At 41.6% G+C, this 26,463-nt stretch overlaps 1 protein-coding gene across 4 annotated transcripts in view; it reads right to left on the bottom strand.

Annotated features, from left to right (window-relative positions):
• The window catches only part of NDC1 (NDC1 transmembrane nucleoporin), a 56,351-nt gene that overhangs the window by 23,242 nt on the left and 6,646 nt on the right, over positions 1-26,463 (bottom strand). For 3 of the 4 annotated variants that reach the window (XM_084965009.1, XM_084965008.1, XM_003356460.5), the window contains exons 4-15: positions 24,603-24,777; positions 22,765-22,903; positions 20,511-20,619; positions 18,855-18,906; positions 16,687-16,822; positions 15,095-15,187; positions 12,860-12,941; positions 8,855-9,013; positions 6,284-6,529; positions 6,073-6,188; positions 2,690-2,740; positions 190-253 (exon numbers count right to left, since the gene is read on the bottom strand). In XM_084965009.1, the coding sequence (XP_084821135.1) occupies positions 190-253; positions 2,690-2,740; positions 6,073-6,188; positions 6,284-6,529; positions 8,855-9,013; positions 12,860-12,941; positions 15,095-15,187; positions 16,687-16,822; positions 18,855-18,906; positions 20,511-20,619; positions 22,765-22,903; positions 24,603-24,777 (1,422 nt within the window). Of the gene's footprint in view, positions 1-189; positions 254-2,689; positions 3,229-5,640; positions 6,189-6,283; positions 6,530-8,854; positions 9,014-12,859; positions 12,942-15,094; positions 15,188-16,686; positions 16,823-18,854; positions 18,907-20,510; positions 20,620-22,764; positions 22,904-24,602; positions 24,778-26,463 lie in introns of those variants that run through there. The other variant, XR_014808221.1, reaches the window with a different exon arrangement.

Below are 26,463 nucleotides of genomic sequence, written 5' to 3'. Positions count from 1 at the left end.
AATCCCAGGCTCAGTTTTTCCACTTATATTACCACAAGGAAAACTTCGGCCCAAATTAAAATATACCTAAGTACCTAAGAAAAAGGACCTACACAAAACAAAGAAATAAAAATGCATCTGAAAATTCAAGGATTAAGATCAAAGTTCAGGACTGATAAATCACAGTTGCAGTTCATTGAGACTGCTTACCTTCTAATGCCCAAATGTGCATTTGGGCATCTGAAAAAACAGCCTGAATGGAGGCTTCCGGGTGCTACAAATACAACAAAAAAAGATTTAAATAAGTTCTCCTGAAATGATAATTTCGTCTAATCAATTATGTAAACTAAAACAACAAAAAATTCACAGCTGCCTCTCAAGAATTAAAACCTGGAGTTTAATTCTTTAACTCACTCCTGGCACAGCGAGTTAAAGATCTGGTGGTGTTGCTGCAATGGCTTGAGTTACTGCTACTGTGCAGGTTTGATCCTTGGCCACGGAACTTCCACAAGCCACAGACATGGCAAAACAAACAAAAAAAAGAATCAAAACTTGAAGTTCTGGAGTTCCCCTCGTGGCTCAGTAATTAACGAATACACCCAGGTTGCAAATTCGATCCCTGGCCTTGCTCAGTGGGTTGAGGATCTGGAGTTGCCATGAGCTGTGGTGTAGGTCGCAGATGCGGCTTGGATCCCACATTGCTGTGGCTGTGGCGTAGGCCAGCGGCTATAGCTCCGATTAGACCCCCAGCCTGGGAACCTCCATATGCCTCAGATGCGGCCCTAGAAAAGACAAAACAAACAAACAAACAAAAACAAACCTGAAATTCTTATATAATATGACTTAACTGCAATAAACCATTCTGCTACCAACTTACTGAGTGACCCCTGCCAAGTCTCTAACTCTCTGTGTGCCTCAGTTTCTCATGTAAATTAAGAGTTATATATGTTCAACCCACCTCAGAGGATTAGTATAGATATCACTGAAGAGAATGGTTACAAATGCTTTTTTTTAAAAAAAACAAAAGAACTGCCTAAGAATATGTATTATCTCTCTTAAACTATCTACCCTCAACCATACTGCAAAGAAAACACACCCAAAGTTCTTTAACACAGCAAGTGAGTGTGGCGTGGAGCAGTAATGGGCCCATGTAAGGCCAGGTTTGATAATGCACCCAATGAAGCCTAGAAGTACAACATGTGACATTTCCCAACATTAAACAGCAGGGTCTACAACTCCTTATCACCCAACAGATCCACTTGCAAAATCAGAATCAAAAGTAGGGGTTCACTTCCAAGGAAAAGGGAGGTCTTGTTCAGTGTCTGCTCCGCTGCCTACCGGCTACGTGCCCTTAGGCTAGCTACCTGCCGCCTCTGAGACTCAGGTGTCCTTACCTGCAAAATGAGGACAAAAAGAAAACTCACAGGAATGCTTTCAAAATTAAATGAGGGAACTTAAGTGAAAAGAGCATTGCATACATAAGACAAAAGGATGAGTTTTCTTCCTATCCTTCCGAAACACAGCTCTGAAACAAAACTTCAGACAATTCCTTTTCCTCTCTGAGGAAGACGAGACACTTTCCTTAAGGATCTGATCGTTGTGCCAGAGCTCTAATGGACAGCTTTGGGTAAATTTTTTTTCCTTAGATGGATCTTCCTTGCCACCACAGTGAAAAGAACAATTTCAAGAACTTGAAAGGATTCTTTGTTACATGTATCTACATTCTATCAGTTACTCAGATCCTTCCTCCCACCGGCGTCTGACTCCCAGAGAATACAACGAGGGATGTAGGCCAACGCACTTTCACTTGAAGGCACTGAGTGCTCTATTAGTTGATACTGCAATATCTGCAGCAGAGAAGATAAATTAAAATAATTAGGACAAAAAATTTTTCCCCCTACCCAGGGGCAAAGGTTTTCCTTATGAAGGGATTAACACACGACAGCTGTAGTAGAGAAAACGGGAATGAATCTTCCGCTTCTACCACTGAGATTTACTCTCCTACAGCAGCTGGAGCAGCAGATCGACAAGTTGGAAAGTCACTCAGTGTATGGACTGAATTACAACTTGTATCTGACACAAGTTTCGCAACTATAATTTAACCCAATCATCTCTCTTCAGAACACCAAACTGGCAACAAAGATGTTAGCAAGACAATGAGTCGTGAAGGATCACCATGGATTTGTTCATTTTGCAGCAAAAGGCTGCATATCAGCACAAAGTTGCCTGCAACCAAGAGACTCTGGAGGCTAAGTGCAAGAAGGCAGTGAGGTAAGATGTGTGTCTAGGGCAGCTGTTGTTAAAATGCATATTCAGGAGTTCCCACTGCAGCTCAGCAGGTTACGAATTTGACTAGTATCCATGAGGATGCAGGTTTGATCCTTAGCCTCACACAGTGGGTTAAGGATCTGGGGCTGCCATGAGCTGTGATGTAGGTTGCAGACGTGACTCAGATCCCAAGTTGCTGTGCCTGTGGCATAGGCTGGCAGCTACAGCTCCAATTCAACCCTTAGCCTGGGAATTCCATAAACTGCAGGTTCAACCCTAAAAAACAAACAAACAAAAAGACATTCAGTGAAGCATGATGCAAAGCTGTTTGGCTTGCCAGGATCAAACTAAATATTTAGAAGTTAAATCCTATCTGCTATTTCATTTCTTATTTTGTTTCCTCTCTCCCCCCATTTCCAATGCTCTAATTACATATCCTTACCTTACTGAAAAAATACATGATCAGCACCCGTTTTGATAAGAAATTCTTGATCTGAGTTGGAAAAAAAAAAAAGGAAGAATTAACACTTGCACAGTTTTCAATTCTACTCAAATATAATATTACATATTTCCAGGTTCTTCCTGACATTACCTTAAACGAATTTCACACAGAAGGAACAGTATTTATAGTACACCACGTAATAATACACTGGATAACCAAGACAGGTCATCTAAGCTACATGTCTAACCTTCAAATTAAGAGTTCTGTCATAATAAAAAAGGAACTCTTAGTAGTTCTGGCGATATTTTCTAAGACCGTACTCTTTCTCAATTCTCTACAACTGTTTGACCTTTTAACTTCTTGCTACCAAAAAGCATGTTTCCCCCACCTGCCAAGAAAGATCTTAAGACATGAAGTGGTCTACCACTAGTTGACATTTATAGTGAAAATTATTTTCTTTTTCTTTTTTTCTTTTATTTATCTTTTCAGGGCTGCACCCGAGGCATATGGAGGTTGCCAGGCTCGGGGTCAAATCCAACCTGTAGCCATCAGCCTACATCACAGCCACAGCCATGCTGGATCCTTAACCCACTCAGTGAGGCCAGGGATCAAACCTGCATCCTCGTGGATACTAGTCAGATTCATTTCTGATGAGCCATGATGGGAACTCCCTGATTCTCTTAATACTAAGCCAAAAGCTACATATTCCCAATTGACTTGAAAGTAAATTCATGATATAGCAGTACTTACTGGAATATAGAGCCATATGGGACCCGGAAGTTCTGTAAAATGTCTTCAGTTCTTTCCTCTCTTACTAACTGATCATTCTCTCAACAAACATGTTACTATTTCTCCCACCTTAAAAAATAAACCTTTCCTTAACCCCTCAATTCCCCCTACCTATTACCCCATTTCTCTGTTCCCTTTATAGCAAAACTCCTGGAAAGAAGAGCCAGCTTTTCTTGTGGCTTCCAATCCCTCTCCTGATCTCTCCTAAACCCATGCCAGTCAGAGGTTCATCCCCAACACTCCACCCAACAGCTCCCGTCAAGGACTCAATGACCTCCTCAGGGCATTCTGAGCTTGAATCTCATGCCAACTACCAACAGCATCTGACACTCCTTCTCTCTGAAACACTCTTTCCTTGGTTCTTTCTCAACAGTAACCTGGGCTCCTATGCTATTTCTCCTCATCTCTCAGACCTTTAGTCATTAAAGGGTCCCAGGTTTTGCATCTCTTTTCTTCTATACCCCCCAAGAGTTTTCATGAAGTCTCACGGCTTTAAATACTTGCCTCTACTTTAATGAGTGCCAAAATTCCATTTCTAGGATCTTTCCCCTAGACTCCCAGCATATGTCTAATTACTTATTCACTATTTTCACTTGGTTGTCTAGTAGGCATCTCAAAATTGACATGTTTAAAATCAAACTCATGATTTCCAAACCTCACCTCTATCAAATCCCCTCTTCCAGAATCATCAGTAAGCTGCAACCCAATAAACTGCAACTACATTATTTCAGTTCCTTGGGCCAAAAATTTTTAGAATCAACATGGACTCTTTCACACCACAGTCAAACCAAAGGCAAATCCTAATACATCTAACTTCAAAAGACACCCAGACCTTGATCACAGTTTGGTCTCCGCACAACCACTCTGATCACAGATTCCATCATCGCTCACTCGATTACTTCCATAGCTTGTTTACTGTCCCTCTCCCTCCACTCCTGTCCTCTGAGGATCTAGTCTCAATTCTGCAGCACTTTTAAAATGTAAGTTTGCCTCATGTCATTCTGGTGGGTGAGACTGTGCAACAGCTACACACCTGCATCCAGAGAAAACGTCGGTCTTTACAACGGCTGATGGGCCTGATATGCTCTGGGTGCCACTACCTCTCCATCTCACCATCCACCTATCCCTGTCCCTTGGCTCTGTCCTGCCACACTAGTGCCTGTGCTGTTTCCCACAAGCCAAGCATACTCCCACCTGAAAGCCTTTGCACTTTGCTATTCCCTGCCCTCCCTCCAGGTCTCTGATCAAGGATCACCCTGTGTGAGAATTTCTGTTGTGGTGCAGCAGAAACGAATCTGACGAATATCCATGAGAACTCGGGTTTCATCTCTGGCCTCACTCAGTGGGTTGGGGATCCGGCATTGCCTTGAGCTGTGGTGTAGGCCGCAGACACGGCTTGGATCTGGCTTGGCTGTGGCTGTGATGTAGGCCGGCATCTATAGTTCTGATTCGACCCCTAGCCTGGGTACTTCAATACGCACTGGGTGTGGCACTAAAAAGCAAAAAAAAAGAATCACCCTGTCAACAAAACTTCCTCTGATCACCCCACGTAAAGCAGTATTTTCTTCCCCAAGGTACTGATTCTTTTACCTGCTCTATGTTTCTATAGAGCACTGAAGATATCAAATTTCTTCCAAGACATATTTTGAACATAGCATGTGCATCTTATAGTCAATAGCATGTCATGGTTTAAATGGTAATTTTTTTTTCTTAATAGTACATAAAATAAGACTTAACAGGAGTTCCCGTCGTGGCGCAGTGGTTAACGAATCCGACTAGGAACCATGAGGTTGCGGGTTCGGTCCCTGCCCTTGCTCAGTGGGTTAACCATCCGGCGTTGCCATGAGCTGTGGTGTAGGTTGCAGACGCGGCTCGGATCCCAAGTTGCTGTGGCTCTGGCGTAGGCTGGTGGCTGCAGCTCCGATTCAACTCCTAGCCTGTGGAACCTCCATATGCCGCGGGAGCGGCCCAAGAAATAGCTAAAAAAAGACAAAAAAAAAAAAAAAAAAAAAGACTTAACAATTAATAGTACAGTTAACCCTTGGAAAAACTCAGGGGTTAGGGACAGTGACCCCCCTGAAGCTGAAATTTCATCTCTGAATCCATGGCTCCACATCAGTGGATCCAACCAACTGTGATCCTTGTAGCACTGGAGTGTTTACTACTTAATGGAACCTGTGAATAAGTGGATAAATAATCCAAACCCATGCTGTTTGACGACCAAGTGTATTCTTTATATTCAAAGGGATGTTTGCTCATCTGTTTTCCTTCACTAGAATGCAAACATAAGGTCAGAGGCTTTTGTTTGCTGTTTTTTGAGTACCTAAAACCACACCCTATATATGTAAAAAACTCAATAAATATCTCTTTGGTGAAAGAATTCACAGATCAAAGGCACTCTATTAGATTAAGCCATATGAAATTGCAATTTTTTGTAACTCAAAACCAGTTAAATACTGGCAATTTCATACAGATCAACTTAATACATGAATCATCCAAAAAAAGTCCCACTTATTCCCGATGGCTTACTTAGTGAAATCCTTGATGCTCTCAATGTCATATGTAAATAAAATCCTATACCCACATCATCCTACCTGTTCACGTTTATTCTGAATCCATGAATAAATCACACTGGGCTGTCTCACTGTTTTACCCTCAGCACTAACAGAGGTAGATGGAGAAGGATTAGAAAATTCAGTCATTTGCTGATCTGCAAACAAACAAAAACCAAGAAGGTGAAACCTTCGGCCATCTGATTCTCTGCAACTATGGCATTTCAAATTCTAGAAAGTAAACAGTCCTTACCAGCAGCCGAAGTCCATAATCTCGGCCCTCTTCTTGTAAGCTGAGGACTTTGAGGTGACCCATAGCAGGTGTTTACATCAAAAATTCCAGCCATCCGATTCACTACACTAGAGCCAAACGGGGTTGCCAGGGGACTTGCAACATCAGGTGTAGATAATTTTGAGGAAAACAGTGATGTCTTAATTAACGATGGCACCGAAGGCCGAGGCACCTGGCTAGGTTTGGGGGTCTGAAAAGTAGTTTCTTCTGCAAAAGAACAGATCCAGTGCTAAAAAGGCAACGTGATCCAAGCAGGCCAGCATGGAGGTTCTCAAGTTTTGCACATCTCAATTCTTTGTTTAACTGATTTAACCCAGTACACTGTTTCCATTCAGGTTGATATTCTCAAGATTCAGATTTTACTACTGCAATTTGGTGACCACTCAAGGAGCTTTATACATCTTTGTCAGATTGGTACAGGCTCTCTTGTTTCTTTTCCCTAAACAGATATCTTGAGCTTCAAGGTCAGCTTCTCTAAGTTGCTTTGAAGGAACTTATCAATTTATACTTTATTTTTAAATGGCAACAACTTTACTGCATTAGGATATGCCCAAGGTTACGGCATGTTCTTACTATAACTACTCAGCTAAATCAAATCTATAGTGTGAAAATGTATAGAAAGAGAGAGTGCTAACCTTATCTCATTTTTGCCAGAGTTCTTTCAAGTTAACAGAAGCCACACCAGTGGCTAATTTGCCCAGGTTATCTACAAACCTGATCTGTAAACAGCTTCTTCAAAAATTATCTTATAGGAGTTCCCGTCGTGGCTCAGTGGTTAATGAACCTGACCAGTGTCCATGAAGATGTGGGTTCGACCCCTGGCATTGTTCGGTGGGTTAAGGATCCAGAGTTGCTGTGAACTGTGGTGTAGGTCGCAGATGCAGTTCTGATCTGGCGTTGCTGTGGCTGTGGCATAGGCCGGTGGCTACAGCTCTGATTAGACCCCTAGCCTGGGAACATCCATATACTGTAGGTGCGGCCCTAAAAAGACAAAAGACAAAACAAACAAACAAACAAAAAAATCTTATAACTGTACCAAACATTTAAAGCACCAGATTTTCATTACATGACTTTTTAAGGGTTAATGGCAATAAGAAATATTTGGAGAATCCATTTAAAAATTAAGATTGGGGTTAAGTTCTGCAATTACTCCTCAAAATTAGAGGCAAATTTTGCTGAGTGATGAGATATAACAAAACTTAAACTAATGAACAACCCCTATTTGTTCAGACACAGGATCTTTCCCAACTCAGGAGTACAATGACTTTGCTAACATGCTAATGCTATATGCTAACATGTAACCATATCTATTCAAAATTTTCTAGGGGCTCCGTATCCCTACAGGATAAAATTCAAATTCCTATTCATATCATACAAGACCTCCTTTCATTATCAAACATCATCCTACCCATTCAAACTCCTTTTTGACAGATTTCCTTCCAGGAGTTACACTCCCTTGTCATTGTTTGCATACCTCCCACTAAAAGGTCAGTTCCAAGAGTGTTTTTTCATCTTTGATTCTTTGGCTTCTAGCACAGTGCTTGGTATGCAATGAGCATTCAATAAACACTTGTTGAATACATTTCAGATGGTGAAAACATATGAAACACTCCAGCATCTTTTAAAATCTGACATTCATGAACTTATCTAAATCACTTTTCTTTTATCTCTTTGGTTTTGGTCTATGACCCCACCAGAGTAATGAAGTCAAAAGACAGAGATGTGTTTGCTTTGGCCCACACAGTGAGTTTTTTTTTTTTTTTTTTAATATCAAGATGAGTTGCCAATATTTAAAAAGTGGAAGATTTTCCCCAAAATTTCTTTAGGATTTGCTTTTAAAGAGGAAAAAGACCAGAAGTTCAGATACTGGGTCCCATTCCCCCATGGGAACAGTGGACTGAAGCTCACTCATAGCATCGCATTTCAGAAGCCTGTGCTCTCAAGTTACCACAGGCCCACCCAGCCACTCTTGCCCATTTCCACTGAATGCCTGGCTCTAAAAGGCATCAAACTTGTCATCAGTCTTACATTCCTAGGTTCCTCCTACTTAAGGGTTTGGTGAAACAGCACAGGTTCCTCCACCTGTACTTGTTCCTCTCAGCATTCATCTTTCAAACTATCTCAAAACAATGAATGTAATACCCCCACCCGAAATCACTGAGTCATTTCAGCTGCTCCCGTCCGGCACTGTCCAGCAACTGTCGCCCTCTGGGATACGGCAACCAGAACAGCACCCCGTATCACCTGTGGCTCACAGGGCTCTACTAGAGTGAGCTGAGGTTCTCTATGTGATGACCAACATCTTTTGTTGGCCTTTTTAACACGACTGACGTACTGGACTTCCCTTTTTCAAACTACGGTGTTACTGAGGACTCTGATTTGGTTCAGTACAATATCCCAAACACCGGATCAATTTTCCCTAAAAATACACACTTGGCACTTACATACATCTCCTTAGGTGAACTACTGTCTCCTCTGCAGGAAATAAAACGTAAGCACTTCCCCTCTCTCAGTAGTCGTACAAGGAGGTACCTGGAGAATCCAATTGCTTCGGTTCCCCCGCGTAGGATGAAGACATCACTCTCCCATTCGTGGCAGCAGCTTCTTGGTAGAGTACAAGCTTCTGCGTCATATCATTTAAAAGATTCAAACACTCCCTTGAGATGGCTGTCCAATTGTGCGGATGGCCACCTAAGAGGTACAAATACCAACTTTTAAAATGGAGATAATCTTGTAAAATTCTCTCAAAATGGTCAGAAAAAAATCTACAAGAAATACTATATTAACCTTTGTCTCAGGGCCTGATTTTCTCAGTTCAGCTACTATTTATGCCCATGCCATCTAATACACAGCAGGAATTCAATAAACAGTTGGATAAAATAATTTTCCTAAAGGTCTACAAGCAAACATTTGCTATTTTACCATTTAAAAAAAAAAAAAAAAAAAAGCAAAAAAACCCCACTCTCAAACTGGTTGCTAAATTAAAGCCAAACAGAAGCTCCTTTTGCGGCTCAGTGAGTTAAGGATCTGATGTTGCTGCAAGCTGCAGTGTAGGTTATAGATCCGACTTGGATCTGGCATTGCTATGAGTGTGGTGTAGGCTGGCAGCTGCAGATCCAGTTCAACCCCTAGCCTGGGAAACTTCCATATGCCGCAGGTGTGGCCCTTAAAACAAAATTACCTAATTAATTTAAGCCAAACAGTGGAGCATACTTTGAGTGAAAAAGACCACCGTTACTTTGTTAGTAGTGCTGCACAGACTGAAGACTAAGACAATGAAGGTGTCTAATGAGATGCACCCCAGAGCCTCCAGGGACCTGTCACTGTGCTTCCTTTCATTTTTATTTGCAGGAGCCCCTGTTTGCTATTACATCTATGGAAGCAACATGTTATTTGACAGTAACCATACTTTATACTTGGGAGCTTATGTATCTCCTGTTTTATTATTTAACTTAAACTACTGTGATCCACACTCTTAATAAGTCTCTTAATTCTTTTAATTTCAATAGCTTTCAATTTTCTAGGACCCTTATCTTCTATGGCTGTCATGTAAAAATCAACTGTGCTTCAAGAGGTGTCCACTTAAAACTTGTTTCTCCAGCCTGGGTGCCAAATAATCATTCTCTCCTCATGTAGGTCCCTTCTTACGTATTTTCCCCCATTTACAACTCAGGAAGTATACCACTTAGGAGTTCCCTTGTGGCACAGAAGGTTAAGGATCTGCCACTGTCACAGCAGCTTGGGTCCCTACTGTGGTGTGGGTTTCGTCCCCTGGCCCAGGAACTTCTACGTGCCATGGGCCTGGCCAAAAGCACTCCGTCAGTAGGCCCCTGGATGTTTTATACCGCTCTAACTCAGGACCACGAAGAACTGTGTAATGGTCCAGCTCCATTTTTTGCCTTCCAGTTTTGAAATATAATTGACATAAAGCATTATGGAAGTTTAAGGTGCGTAGCATAATGATTTGACTTACATCATGAAACGGTTATCACAATAAGTTCCGTGAACATCCATCATCTCTTATAAATACAAAATTAAATAGAGGAAAAAATCTTTTCCTCGTGATGTGAACTCAGGATTTACTCCAACAATTTTCATATATAACATACAACATGTGTGAATTACATTTATCATGTTGTACTTTACGTCCTCAGTATTTATATTTTAACTGGGAGTTTGTACCTTCGACGGCCTTCATCTAATTCTGTGTCCCACCCCCAACCCCCACCCCCGCCTGTGGTAACCACATATCTGATCTCTTTTTCTATGACCAGTTATATTTTGATAATATGTTCTCTGGCAGAGAACATGCCACCCTGTTACATTACTTGACCACCTGGTAAAAAGTGTACAGAGAATTCCTAAGTGAACCTAAGTCTGCTAGAAAAGTACTGCCATGGTTAATTTCACACAGCAGCAGGATTATGCTATTGAAGGAGAAAGGCTCCCATCATTTTTTTTCTTCTTTTTCTTTTTTGGCTTCCCCTTGGCACATGGAGTTCCTGGGCCAGGGATCAGATCCGAGCCACAGTTGCGCCCGACGCCACAGTTGCGGCAATACCAGATCCTTAACCCACTGCACTGGGCCAGGTACTGAACCTGCGTCCCAGTGCACCAGATGCTGTCCATCCTGTTGTGCCGCAGTAGGAACTCTGCCAATCAATTATGTTTTCACATAACTGGCTTTCACTTCCCTGTAACGTGTAACTATAGGTTTATTTTATAATGTGGGAATCAGCAAGTCTGGCAGAACAATGAAAAGCTGACTAGAGATGTAAAGCTACCCAGGTTCTGTCCCCACTGGCGGCTGACGGTCACCAGATGCCTTTCCCTCTCGGGACAACGGGGAGCACACCGGCACAGGTGCAGTCTGGAGGAGCTTGACAAGTAACAACAGAGAAGTGTTTCAGAATTGTCAAGGGCGGAGTTCCCGTCGTGGCGCAGTGGTTAACGAATCCGACCAGGAACCATGAGGTCGCGGGTTCGATCCCTGGCCTTGCTCAGTGGGTTAACGATCCGGCGTTGCCCTGAGCTGTGGTGTAGGTTGCAGACGCGGCTCGGATCCCGCGTTGCTGTGGCTCTGGCGTAGGCCGGTGGCTACAGCTCCGATTCAACCCCTAGCGTGGGAACCTCCATATGCCGCGGGAGCGGCCCAAGAAATAGCAACAACAACAACAACAACAACAACAAAAAAAAGAATTGTCAAGGGCAATCCTTGGGTTACCACTGTCAAATCTAGTTCCTTTGCACTTTTTTTTCTTCTTCAGTAAGGCAAAGTAGCAAGGCAGGAGGAGGAAGCTCAGCACTTAACAGACAAATCACAGCATTTCTTATTCCAGCTCTGACGTTAACTTTACCAAGCCTCTTAATCTCTCCAAGACTTAGGTCCTTCATCTAAAGATTAGACCACTTGATTTCTACGACCATTTCTAGCATTACAATTTCTGTGATTTGGTACTTTTCTACTCTAAAGCTGCCAACCTACCCCATAATTTCTTCAGGTAAAGGAAATAAGGGGGCCAAAAGAAATAATATTACGGGTTAAAAATACCTTTCCCCAGAGTTCCCGTCGTGGCTCAGTGGTTAACGAATCCGACTAGAAACCATGAGGCTGTGGGTTCGATCCCTGGCCTCGATCAGTGGGTTAAGGATCCAGCAGCTCGGATCCCGTGCTGCTGTGGCTGTGGTGTAGGCCGGCAGCTACAGCTCCGATTTGACCCCTAGCCTGGGAACCTCCATATGCTGCAGAAGAGGCCCTAGGAAAGGCAAAAAGACAAAAAAAAAATATATAATAATAAATAAATAATACTTTCCCTGGAAATATAATTTCTAACCACAGCAATGCAAACACTTAGTTCTACAAGACTGAAATCAATACTTCATTTAATGGACTCACTGATGTGTGATTTTTTTTTTTTCTTTTTAGGGCCACACATGAGGCATATAGAAGTTCCCAGGCTAGGGGTCAAATCGGAGCTATAGCTGCCGGCCTACACCACAGCCACAGTAACTTGGGATCCGAGCAGTGTCTGTAACCTACACCATAGCCACGGCAACGCCATTAGGCGAGGCCAGGGATCGAACCCGTATCCTCATGGATCCTAGTCGAGATTGTTAACCTCTGAGCCATGAAGGGAACTTCCATGATGTGTGATATTTTAATAAATTCGCCTCATCAAAAATTTTAAGTGGGAGTTCCCACTGTGGCTCAGTAGGTTAAGAACCTGACACAGAGTGTGAGGATGTGGGTTTGATCCCTGGCCTCACTCACTGGGCTGAGGATCTGGCATAGCCACAAGCTGTGGTGTAGGTCACTGAGGGGTGCTCAGATCCCGTGTTGCTGTGGCGGTGGTGCAGGCCGGCAGCTGCAGCTCTGATTCGACCCCTAGCCTGGGAACTCCCATATGCCTCAGGTGTGGCCCTAAAAGGGAAAAAAAAAAAAAAAAAAGAGAGAGAAAAAGAAAGAAAAACCTTAAGTGAAACACTTTCTGCACAAATATACCCAGTTACTATTAGGTCTATTACTTTTATCAGTACCTGGTTGGCTAAGGCTGAAAACTTCTTGTCTTCGTGAAGGAGAATATTGAGAAAGCAACATCAGGTCCTGCAAGGCCAAATACTAAAAGAGGAAAAAAACAAAAAACATACTATTTAATTTTTTTGAACCTCTATATAAAATCTTACTTATGAATTGGGCTCAAGACTACATAACTAAGGGGAAATTGATCAAAATTTTTCATGAAGGATATACTTTTCAGAACCATAACTTTCCTTTCTAGACTTCCAGAACTTTCTTGCCTTTACCCTCTGCAGGCTATTCTAGCTACTGTGGGCTCCGGCGACCAGGATCTAGGGAACGCTTTGTGTTCCCTCCCACCTTGTGGTGGAAAACTTAAAGCACCACTTCCTCCTGGAACCTCCCTGGCAGAAATACATATCCACACAGCTCTGGACCGTGGTACTTAATATAATTAATTGTAACTGCCTGCTTACTTGTCTCATCTGGTTCCACCCACTGAACGGTGAGGCAGAGACATCTTGCTCACTGCTGTGTCCAAAAGGAGTATCTAGCACACAGCAGATACACAACTTATGCTGTACTTTTTAAGTGACAATTTTCATTTTGTTTCCTAGCAAACCAGTCATCATTCAAGGCATCATCCCTTTCGTGACGGTCTCTTGTTTTGGTGCCAAGCAGAGTAAGTGGACCTCACTGCACTTGCCAGCACTCTATGTATCGGCCTTTTCCATTAAGCTGTGCTACATCTTATTCATCATTTCACACTAAGCCACTAGCAGTGACGACATCTGCCCAGTAAATAAGGATTTGTTAAATAACCAAAAGAGTAACTGGTATTTTTGTTTATCTAATATATTAGCCATAATTGATATTTAAAGGTAAGCAAAACTTCAGATCATTTTCTTCTACTGAAAAGTTTCTAACTTTTCTAGAGTGTAATCCAAATTCTAAGTTCTATTTCCTTTCAATTCTTTTTTTAAGTACTATGATCTCTTAACAAGATCATATATATTGTATTTTTTTTTTTTTGTCTTTTTTTTTTTTGCCATTTCTTGGGCCGCTCCCACGGCATATGGAGGTTGCCCGGCTGGGACTCGAATCGGAGCTGTAGCCGCCGGCCTACGCCAGAGCCACAGCAACACCAGATCCTTAACCCACTGAGCAAGGCCAGGGATCAAACCCGCAACCTCATGGTTCCTAGTCGGATTTGTTAACCACTGAGCCACCACAGGAACTCCTGCAGTTCTACTTTAAAATTTCAAAACGCAGAATTTTTTTGGCTACACGCACAGCATATCAAAACTCCTGGGCCAGGGAGCAAACCCACACCACAGCAGTGACCTGAGCTGTTACAGTAACAACACTGAATCCTTAGCCTGCTGCACCACAAGAGAAATCCTTCAAAATGAAATTTAAATCAAAACAATTTATTCTCACTTAGGTTGGTTTATAAACTTATTCCAACTTCTTTACTCTTCTGATTAAGATCTGTATGAGGACCACGATCATTATTCAAATTTTAAGGGAGTTCACTGAATATGTATATACTGTCAAGTATTCCTTTGATCATAACAGCCATCAACACTACATGAATGACACTATCTTGATCCAGGGAGTACCTGTCGTGGCTCAGCAGTAACAAACCCAACTAGTATCCATAAGGACTCGGGTTCAACCCCTGGCCTTGCTCAGTGGGTTAAGGATTGGCACTGCCGTCACCTGTGGTATAGGTCAAAGACGTGGCTATGGCTGTGGTGTAGGCCGGCAGCTGCAGCTCCGATTTGATCTCTAGCCTGGGAACCTCCACAGGCCTCAGGTGCAGCCCTAAAAAGACGAAAAACGAAAAGATTAAAAACAAAATCTTGATCAAATGATTAAAAAAACAAAAACATAGTGTGTTTTGTTTTGCTACCATGAGGAGTGTGTGAAGAGCTAAAGTTATATAGTTGTATATCATTATATTCTATGCTTGAAATATTTTTATATCTATATTGAATATAGAATTAGCCTAGATTATACGCATACATTGCAATGTCTACTTGCATTTTAGCCACTTGTAATGAATACTCAAAAGGTAAATAGCACTCATTGTAGCATGTAGGTGGATTTTTATAACACTTTTTTAGAGTATTGGAATATTCTAGGCTCTCAAAAAATATATCTAAATGCTTAAATATGCTAAGTATCAAGCCTACGCCATAAGATAAGTGAACCATGACTATGTAAAGACACAAAATGCACAGTTCTGGTACCTTTATGATGAGGGGAGGACTGCTGTTTAAAACTTTTGGGAGGCATTCATCTGACTCTTCTGAAAATGGTGGCTGAACAGGAAACAGATGGGCCTATCAAATATAAACAAATATACAGGCTATGAAATGATTATTTCCATGACTTAATTACATTCAGTAAATTAGCACTATTTGAAATTTATTATAAAGGAGACAATACAATCAAATTAATGTCTTTAGTGTTCCTTGTAAAACTGGTTGCATTAAAATTATATATATCTAAATACACCACCTTCTAAAATGTTAACTTTCCCAATTATGCTAGATCTCTGGCTTCTAATTACAGAAGCGAATTTAAGAAACAAAATGTCTCTGAAGGCACTGAAGGATACAAACCTACAGAAACACTCATTTTCTAAGACAAACATTTGGATGAAAAAGAAAATGCAATTCCCACTCATTTAAAATCATTTCTTCAGGAGTTCCCGTCATGGCACAGTGGTTAACGAATCCGACTAGGAACCATGAGGTTGCGTGTTCAGTCCCTGCCCTTGCTCAGTGGGTTAAGGATCCGGCATTGCCATGAGCTGTTGTGTAGGTTGCAGACGCGGCTCGGATCCTTCATTGCTGTGGCTCTGGCATAGGCCAGTGGCTACAGCCCCGATTCGACCCCTAGCCTGGGAACCTCCATATGTCATGGGAGCGGCCCAAAGAAATAGCAAAAACACACAAAAAATAAATAAATAAATAAATAATAAAATAAAATCATTTCTTCAACATAAATTTTAAAATTTGGAGTTCCCATCATGGCGCAGTGGAAACGAATCCGACTAGGAACCATGAGGTTGTGGGTTTGATCCCTGGCCTTGCTCAGTGGGTTGAGGATCCAGCGTTGCCGTGAGCTGTGGTGTAGGTCCCAGACTTGGGCTCGGATCTGGTGTTGCTGTGGCTGTGGTATAGGCCAGCAGCTACAGCTCTGATTAGACCCCTAGCCTGGGAACCTCCATATGCCTTGGGTGCAGCCCTAAAAAGACATGAAATAAAAATAAAAATAAAAAATAAAGTAAAATCTGCCCTCAGGAGTTCCCGTTGTGGTGCAGCGGAAACAAAATCTGACAAGGAACCATGAGGTTTCAGGTATGATCCCTGGCCTCGATCTGTGGGTTAAGAATCTGGCGTTGCCGTGAGTTATGGTGTAGGTCACAGACATGGCACGGATCCTGTGCTCCAATTCGACCCCAAGCCTAGAAACTTCCATGTGCCACAGGTTCAGCCCTAAAAGACAAAAAAAAAAAATAGTCAGGCTGATCTAGCATATGCTTGGTAGAGAAATGGAAACCTTCAGAAGAGAATTCTCACAATATCGATAAAGCATAATAAGTACCACTAGGAGTTCATTCAGTTTAGTTTCCAAACATTAAGAACACTAACCCTGTTCCCCAGAAAAAAAAATACAAATAAATGATAGTTGTAAATGATACATCTCTTATGAAGTCTCAGAAGTAAGACCAAAATCCAACTCCTCAAAATGGGGTTGGGCACAACGTTCTCTTCGAAAAATACGCCTGTGCACTCCAAGACCGATACGCATTGACGAAAAACTCAATACTAACCTCTGTGGCATAGATTTTGAAGAGTATCCATGAGATGTACCAAGTCATCAGCAGAAAGACACCACACAGCCAGACATGATAGAGTAATGAGAGATTCAAGAGGCCACTCACAGTGTCAAGAGGCCTATGAAACTGCCTATGAAAGCAAAAATTACTATTTAATCCTGTGAGGAAAATACACTCTAGGCATTTAACAGACCTGGGGCCCCATACTGAGAAACAAATAAATCCTATTTCTAAATAATAACAGCAATAGGTTCCTCTCCTTTGTACCCTACAGAGTTCTTTCATGAATACCTTTTCATAAAGCACACAAGGGAGCCTTAAGGGAAGAGGAGGCCTAAACCAGCTCAGTTCCTCGAATTCACCATCATTCTCTATAGAGAAAGAAGCCTTCCCCAGAGGCTGGGTAAAATTTTATCACAGTTGTTTTGTAGCTTGATACTTAAAACCACTCAACATAACTAGTAGATCTCCTGGACCAGATTTCAACTCTTATCTGTATACCCTCTAAACAGTTGCATCGGAGTGGCAAGCACAAAGTACTGTCTAAAAATAACAAACTTTACCTTCAAAATGATTTCTAGAACTCTGTTAGAATGCTAAAGGGAATACATGCAATCTTACCAAAACCTTGGATAGATCAATTTGCAAAATCATCATAATCCTACAATCACATGCTTAGCAACTGAAAAAACAGGATTAGAACTTCTGATTCTGCTATTTGTAAATATTGGGATTTTGTTAATCACTTGACTTAATCTACTCTCAGTTTCCTCATCCATATAATGGTGGCATAATCTCTCCATTCCACCTTTTAGGGTTTTTATGAGATTTAAAAGAGTTTGTGTTAGGAGTGCCCAGCCTAGTACTTGACTTTGGGGTGGGGGTGTGTGTGTGCCTTTGTGTGCACACCAGCGCAATGGGTGCATGTATGTAAAGATAAAGGGTTTAGTTTTTTTTTTTTTCAGCTTTTAAGTAAACATTACTGAGGGCCTGGCATGTATTCAGGCCAGAACATCAGGCACTGCCATACAAACAAAACATCTTTTAAGTGAAAGGAGGAAAAACCGTTATGTTAAATTTCTATCAAGTATCATTATTTTCCTCTTTACAGTTGATCCAGTTTAAGACCTAGGCTAACATAATAAATGACTCATTTATTTGGGTTCATATCTAATGATCAAGGAGAAGACAAAACTAAATCTTACCTAGAACCTTTTAAAAGGTAGGAACTGAAAGCTACACTATATAAACCGTAGTATCTCAAACATACCTAAGTGTTAATATTTCCACTCCTCAAAAGTGGTTGTAGGGGAGTTCCCATCATGGCACAGCGGAAATGAACCCGACTAGGAACCATGAGGTTGCAGGTTCGATCCCTGGCCTCGCTCATGGGTTAAGGATCTGGCGTTGCCATGAGCTTCGGTGTAGGTCACAGACGCGGCTCGGATCTGGCGTTGTCGTGGCTCTGATGTAGACCAATAGCTGTAGCTCTGATTCAACCTCTAGTCTGGGAACTTCCACATACTGCCAAGTGCGGCCCTAAAAAGAAAAAAAAAAGTGTAGGTACGATCAATGATACTAAAAGTCTCACAGTGGTATAATAATTAAAAGAACAAATAGAGAGGTTTATATTTATTCTTTATTCACATAAACATTAAAGCTTTACCTATGTGCTACTTCCGCGAGAATAAACCCCAGTGCTGCCACTCCATTGCTACCTAAGACCTTCAACTGGTCAGGAGACCCAATTCAAATCGAGTTTCCTCAGGCAAAATTAGAGGAAAACCAAGGTTTGGTGCTTATCTACCACAACACAGCATAGAATGACGACTAAGGAGAAAAACGGAAGAGTGACACGCAACTCAAGAAGTCTGCTTATATAAAAGCTGTATCTGACAAAAAATGAATTATCGTTGCTTATTTCTATCTAGGGAAAGGAACTAGGTAACTAGAGACAGGAGCCAACAGGTTCACAACATACTCTTTTATGTACTATTGGAATTTTAAATTATGTAAACTATGTCTACACAAAAATGAATACAACTTTTTTTATAATTTAAAGGTTAAATCTAAATAAAATATCTGGAAAGTACGAAACATCCAAAAGAATGGAATGGAGACAGTTAAAAGTGTTAAAATTAGATTTTTCTTGTATCACTTACTCATCTAACTGAAGGTCCATAGCAGTGCTAATCCAAGCTTTGGGAATATGGCCTGAAAGGAAAAAAGTACCAAACTATGATCATAAAAAGTTAACAAATCCTTTTTTTTTTTTTTGCTTTTTCAGAGCCGCACCTGTGGCATATGGAAGTTCCCAGGCTAGGGGTCAAATCGAAGCTGCAGCTGCCAGCTTACACCACAGCCACAGCAACACAGGATCCGAGCCAAGTCTGTGACCTACACCACAGCTCACAGCAGTGCTGGATCCTTAACCCACTGAGCGATGCTAGGGATCGAACCCACATCCTCATGAATCCTAGTCGGGTTCTGTTAAGTGCTGAGTCACGAGAGGAACTCCCCAAAAGAAACCTTTAATCATGCTTTGGAATATGAGGCTGATGAGAAGACCAAATAGACAGCAAGACCTCAGTCAGTATGCTAGACTATTTGATTAGGAATGGCAGGAAAAGAGAATAACTTTTTCACTTTTGGCCACACCGCGGCATGTGCAAGTTCTGCGGCCAGGGATGCAAGCCAAACCATGGCCAGCTGGAGCCATAGCAATGACAAAACTGGATCCTTAACCAGCCATGCCACCAGGGAACTCCAAGAGTAACTTCTTTTTTTTTTTTTTTTTTTTTTTGTCTTTTCTAGGGCCACACCAGCGGCATATGGAGGTTCCCAGGCTAGGGGTCTAATCAGAGCCGTAGCCACCGGCCTACGCCAGAGCCACAGCAATGCAGGATCTGAGCCACATCTGCGACCTACACCACAGCTCATGGCAACGCTGGATCCCTAATCCACTGAGCAAGGCCAGGGATTGAGCCCGCAACCTCACAGCTCCTAGTTGGATTCGTTAACCACTGAGCCATGACGGGAACTCCAGAAAAAAAAAAAAAATACATTTTTAACACGGTAAAAAAACAAATCATAAAAATTACCATCTTAACAATTTTTAAGTGTACATACACTATATGGCACCTCCTTATACAACAGATCTCCAGAACTTTTTCATCTTGCAAACTCCATTGAACTGAAACTCCACTGAACAACTCCCCTTTCTCCCCTCCCCACAAGCCCCTGGCAATCACTACTCTCCTTTCTGTTTCTAAGAACTGAATTATTTTAGATGCCTTGTATGAGTGGAACCTGTACTGTCATTTTGTGCCTGGCTTATTAGCATAATGTTCTTAAGGTTCATCAGTGTTTTAGCATGTGACAGGATTTCCTTGTTTTTTAAGTTTGGATATTATTTCGTTATTTTATGTAATTGTCTCTTAACTAAAAACAGCAAAAAAAGAATGACTCTGTAACTGATGTTTTTTAAGCTGTGAGCCAATACATAGGTAGTATCAAAAAGTAGAAATTCTTGGAGTTCCCATCATGGCTCAGTGGTTAATGAATCTGACTAGGAACCATGAGGTTGCAGGTTCAATCCCTGGCCTTGCTCAGTGGGTTAAGGATCTGGCGTTGCCGTGAGCTGTGGTGTAGGTCTCAGACGCGACTCGGATCTGGCGTTGCCGTGGCTCTGGTATAAGCTGGTGGCTATAGCTCCGATTAGACCCCTAGACTGGGAACCTCCATATACCGCAGGTATGGCCCTAGAAAAGACAGAAAGACAAAATAAAAAAAAAAAAAAAAAAAGAAGAAGTTCTTACCAAGAAAATAATACACAATGCAGAAATTTCTAAGCAGGAACAATGATTCCACACAACTATGCTTAACTAGCAAGAGCAGAGACCTCCTGAAGCGCAAGAATTTGTATTGCTATGGAAAAAAGAAAACCAGAATCAAATGACACATTCAAATAGAGGTTCCACCAAAGCAAGCACATTAACTATAACAGTCCACATATAAAACATAATCATCGTATAAAAAGACAAAGTTTATTCCAAAATCAACTCTTTCTGCTGTTAAAGTATCTAATATTTATTTACATTATACATCTCATTGATGTGAAATCAGGAATGAAAAAATTAATATCAATCTATACTTATTGTAAGGATTACAGAGATGGAATAAGTACAGAAAACATAACAATAATTATAACAGCAGCTAACAGTCTTTGGATGATTACCACATACCAGGTTCTGTTCTAAGTACTTTACTCTTATTGGTCCATTTAAACCTAACAACCCCATGAAAGAGGTCATATTATCCCCATCTAACAGATGAGAAAACCAAGGCACAGAGAGGTTAAGTAACTTAACCAAAGTCACCAACTAGCAAAAGAAAACAAAAAAAAATCTGTGATTTTAATGCAGACAGGCTGGCTTCATAGCCTGCAATCTTAAAGATAATGTATTGTTTCATACTGTTACATGAAAAAGTAGTTACTGAATAATATGTACAATATAAGACTGTGAAAACCCTACCCCACAAAATATATTATGTTATAGCTACTATATACAGTAAAGGGTCTGGACAAATATAAAATAATTTAAAATTTTATCAAAAGAAATTGCAAAAGACGTAGTAGTCAAACTTTACAAATGTGACATTACATGGTAGAAATAATAATTTATCAGCACTGTCATTTACTGGACTCTCCTATGTTCGCTCTCCTGCATATCTGTGAAAATAAACAGGTGGTCACTTTCTAATGAGGTTCATGGAGGCGCAAGGTATTTGGGGGTATCTCATTTTTCTCTAATATTTTCTTAATTCTCCATATTTTTCATTATGTTTGGGTCAAAGATGATTCACTATGGATATTTCTGTACAGGATTTGGGTTTTCTTCTCCTTGTGAAATTTTGAAGTGGCAAAAATGATACTCTGCTCATTCGTTATTATTATTATTTTGGCCATGCTGTAGCCTGTGCCAGGGATTGAACCCAAGCCCCAACAGTGCCAACACCAGATCCTTAACCACTAGGCCACCAGAGTATAGTTTAAATTATCTTTCACTTAGGTTTTTAAAAATGCCAACACTCTGCTTTTATTTCATCTTCATGAGACGTGAAGAATTTGTAAAGAGGACTCTGTCCATACACTTACAGACGGCAGGGAGGTAAAGGCCAGACCCTTTTCTGTGAGCAGTATCTCCCTGTGGTAGATAAGTATTCTCATCAAATTGTTCTCAAGGTTCCAACAAGCGTGTGAATACTTTTACTTAAACCAGGAGAACCTGTCACACTCTCATGATACATCACTTATTTACACACCCGTCCTTCCCTACCAGACTGGGTCCTACCTAGTGGGAAGGAGCTGGTTCTAATACTTTTGCTCCAAAGCCCAGTTCCCTGCACATCAGAGCGGGAATGAAGCAAATAAGAGCACAGGCAAGAACACTGGCATCAGGCTGGGGAGAACCCTGGGGCCACTGGAGCAACTGCAGCCTGTCTTTCTCCCTCCTGCCAGAGAAGGTGGTTCTAAGTTCCAGAGACAGTTCCTACCAAATTGGGAGATTTTTAAACACCTGCGTGAAAGATAATTTAAACGATCCCACTCAAAAGCTCAAAACTGTTTTACTTATGCACATCATGCCTTGTTCTGAAAAGAATGTGCTACAGTAACTGACACAGTCTATAATTACTTGCACATCCTCAAGCTCATGAGAGTCTTAGTTTCAAAAAGAAGCTGGCAGCTGCCCAAGGGTACTTTGCGTGAATGTCATGATCATCCTCTCCCAGCCCCGCTAGGTCACGGCAACTGCCACTTCCTAGCAGGGAGGGAAAGAGTGGAGCAAAGCGGTATTCTGAAAGTGGCAGCAGGAGGGGCAACTACAGACACACACTGAAGCCTCATGGAGACAAAGATCTCCTCTCCACATGGCGTTCTGAGCATCTCAGTCCTAGGTTTTGCTGATCAAATCTTGAATTAATCAGATGAGGCCAGTTATATATACACATACCAAGGCAATTTTAACGCTGCCCAAGTCTCACTAAGACAGCCCTCAAATGACAGCTTACCTGTATGATGGGAAATGGAAGATAGTTCATGTTGTTTATAAAATACAGGAGGCTATAGCTATAGCCCATAAATGCTCCAGCCAGGAGGAAAAAAAGGTGATATTCATTTAAACAGGTTTGTGCAGCAGGGCCATCTAAGCTGAAGGGAGAAAGGTTATTAATTCAACAGCCAGGGACACATATCACTATTTTAGGCTTAATATTTACTGAAGGCAAATCTTTGACTTAATTACCTAAGAAATGCCCCAGATCCTAACAAATGGTTCATTTTAGGTTAAATGTGGGCAAAAGACTAACGAAACCCTTTTCCCTGATGCATGAGAATGTGACTTTTACTTAAGCCTCTAGCTTTGTTCCTCTGGAATCCGACAAGGGTAAGAATTTGTCTCCTGTGACCTTAAGCAATGGTGCTCACGAAGCCGGTAAACTGAATAAAGGCTCTCCACTGATAAAGATGCCATAGCCGTGGGCTTCTGTGCTGCCTCTTATAACGGGGCAATCCCTCACGGGGACCTCTTTCACCAAAGAAAACGTATCACGTTAGGGAAAAAACCCTGCTGTATATATTGTTAGCTGGGGGACAAAAGGAAATCAAGTATTTAGTAGTAGTCATGAAGCCTGTCTTAAAGTCACTGAACAAGAGTGAACTTAAGATTACTCCAGTAATCCTTTTTGATTTTTTTATTTTCATTTATTTATTTATTTATTTATTTTTGGTCTTTTTTGTCTTTTTAGGGCAATACCTGCGGCACATGGAGGTTCCCAGGCTAGGGGGTTGAATTAGAGCTACGTCTGTGGCCTACACCACAGCTCACGGCAATGCAGGATCCTCAACCCACTGATCGAGGCCAGGGATCGAACCCAGGGATCGAACCTGAAACCTCGTGGTTCCTAGTCAAATTTGTTTTCAAGGTGCCACGATGGGAACTCGCTTTTTTGATTTTTAAAGTCAGAATATCAGCTTAAAATTTATATCAATACCATTTGTTCAAGAACTGTGTTAGGAGTTCCCATCATGGCACAGTGGTTAATGAATTCGACTAGGAACCATGAGATTGTGGGTTTGATCCGTGGCCTTGCTCAGTGGGTCGAGGATCCAGCGTTGCCGTGAGCTGTGGTGTAGGTTGCAGACGCAGCTCAGATCCCGCATTGCTGTGGCTCTGGCCTAGGCTAGTGACTACGGCTCCGATTAGACCCCTAGCGTGGGAATCTCCATATGCCGCAAGAACGGCCCTAGAAAAGGCAAAGAGACAAAAAGACAAAAAAAAAAAAAAAAAACAACAACAAAAAAACAGTGTTAAGGTTCAAAATTATAAAAGGACTCCACTGAAGCAGACAATTTTAACTATTGACAATTTTTTTTTTCATTCTTCTCACATTATCCTTGCTTCAAACCCCAACCTAAATGCTACCTCCTCTGAGAAGCCATGTGAATCCCTCCTCCCAGGCTTCTGAACTCCCACAGATTTTATATGGACATCTCACTCTCCTCCTATGACATCCTATTTCTCATGCATTCCTATTTCTTTCCTATTACATCCGTTTGTGTCCATGTCTTAATTCCCCTACTGTTCTCGACTCTGAACGAGCTTATAGTCCCTGTGTGAATCATTCTAATAAATCCAACAGCATCTAGCAAAGCACCTTGCACAGAATAAAGTTTAAAAAACTGTTGAAGTCAACAAACATAAAACATCTAAAACATTCGGTGTATGAAAAAAAGTACTTTTTACAGAAGCCTAGAAAGTAAAGAATGTCTATAAACTACTAATCTATACAGGTCACCTTTGGCTTTGTAACTAAACAAGGAACCTTAGAAAAAATGCACGGAATATTACCTCTCAGTACCAGTGCAGGGAACCACAAGAAAGCTGTACGGACCCTTGGTTATCACCGCAGCACACCAAGCCATCATCATTCCCATCGCAGCATGAACAAATGAGTGCATGAGCTGCTGAGGATGAATGATCTTCCCTATCAGGGCCAGTCTTGAGCAGGGAATGGAAGGCACGACTGCAAATGAAACACATGACTGTGGCTTTATCATGTGAAGCACATAAAGTTAGAGGCCCTACCCTGCTCCCTCTCATCCTGGCACAAACACTCTACAGGGCATTAAGAAACTGAGAGTCAACGTAAAACACGGTATGGAAAAACCGGAAGTTAAAATTCTTAATTAAAATAATTTGAGGAGTTCCCGTCATGGCTCAGTGGTTAACGAATCCGACTAGGAACCATGAGGTTGCAGGTTCAATCCCTGGCCTTGCTCAGTGGGTTAAGGATCCGGGGTTGCCGTGAGCTGTGGCGTAGGTTGCAGACACGGCTCGGATCCCGAGTTGCTGTGGCTGTGGTGTAGGCTGGCAGCTACAGATCCGATCAGGCCCCCCCAGGCTGGGAACCTCCATATGCCCTAGGTGCGGCCCTAGAAAATACAAAAAATAAATAAATAAAATAATTTGAAAAAAGATCAAATACTAATAGATACACACAGAAAAAGAAAAGCCAGAGTCCAAGAGATGAAACCTAAGCACAGTATGATGAACATTTTTTCAGTTTTTTTCAATTAAAATATCCTGCCAGCTCAAGTAGTACCCACCCTGGCACTCTCTTAACTGCCATAAAACGATAAATAACAATAATTTTAGGACAGTGCTTGCCCTCCAGCAAGCTATCTTTATTTCAGCATTTTAAATTATTAATACATAGTTCATCTGTGAAAAATAAATCACAAACTAGGTAAATAATGACAACACTAAACACCAAAATAAATGTTTACAGGGCAATTTCTAATACCCCTTTTTTCTTCACTTTTTAAAAAATTTTTTATTTTAAGGGAGAATTGCTTTTTAGGGCCACACCCACAGCATATGGAGGTTCCCAGGCTAGGGATCCAATTGGAGCTATAGCTGCTGGCCAATGCTACAGCCACAGCAACGCAGGATCTGAGCTGTGTCTTCGACCTACACCACAGCTCACAGCAACACCAGACCCTTAACCCACTGAGCAAGGCCAGGGATCGAACCTGAAACCTGATGGTTCCTAGTTGGATTCGTTTCTGCTGCGCCACAACGGGAACCCCACTAATACCCCTTTGATAATCTGAAAAGGATTTCTGGAAGTGAAACCAGAAAGCACGTGTGGGCTTAGTTGCTTTACAATGTGGGGAAGAGACTCCTATCAACTTTCCTTCCCCCCCCAGAAATGCCTTCTGACCATGCAACTGACTTCTAATACTCTGAACATGCTGTTAAGCCTTTTGTTATGCTAGACCTTTCCCCACAAACATAATCTTCCTTCTTTGTCTACTTAACACAACTCATCCTTTGAGGTTTGGTTTAGGCATTATCTCCTCCAGGAAGCTCCCCATGCTGGGTAAATGGTGCTCCTCCATATTCCCCAAATATCCAAAGTATTACTATTAATTATGATTAATTATGGTTCTCTGAGGAAAACTAAGACTATAACATCTCTTAATCCCACACAATGCATAAAAGTATGCACACAGTGATGCATAAAAATGTTTGTTGAAGGAATAAGCCAGAGTAACTAGTCAGGCTTTAACAATGACTAGCAGAAGTAACCCGTATGGCTCAGCAGGTTAAGGATCCCTCATTGTCACTGCTGTGGCTTGGGTGGCTGCTGCGGCACTGGTTTGATTCTTGGCCTGGGTACTTCAACATGCTATGGGTATGGCCAAAA

The sequence above is a fragment of the Sus scrofa genome, chromosome 6, assembly GCF_054392235.1.
Source record: "Sus scrofa isolate SSC_HxYL_T2T_F1_AM1 chromosome 6, Sscrofa_HxYL_maternal_Yorkshire_Landrace_v2.0, whole genome shotgun sequence".
Taxonomy (NCBI): domain Eukaryota; kingdom Metazoa; phylum Chordata; class Mammalia; order Artiodactyla; family Suidae; genus Sus; species Sus scrofa.
The sequence above is the reverse complement of the archived record's forward strand: the minus strand, read 5'-3'. Positions and strand labels throughout refer to the sequence as shown.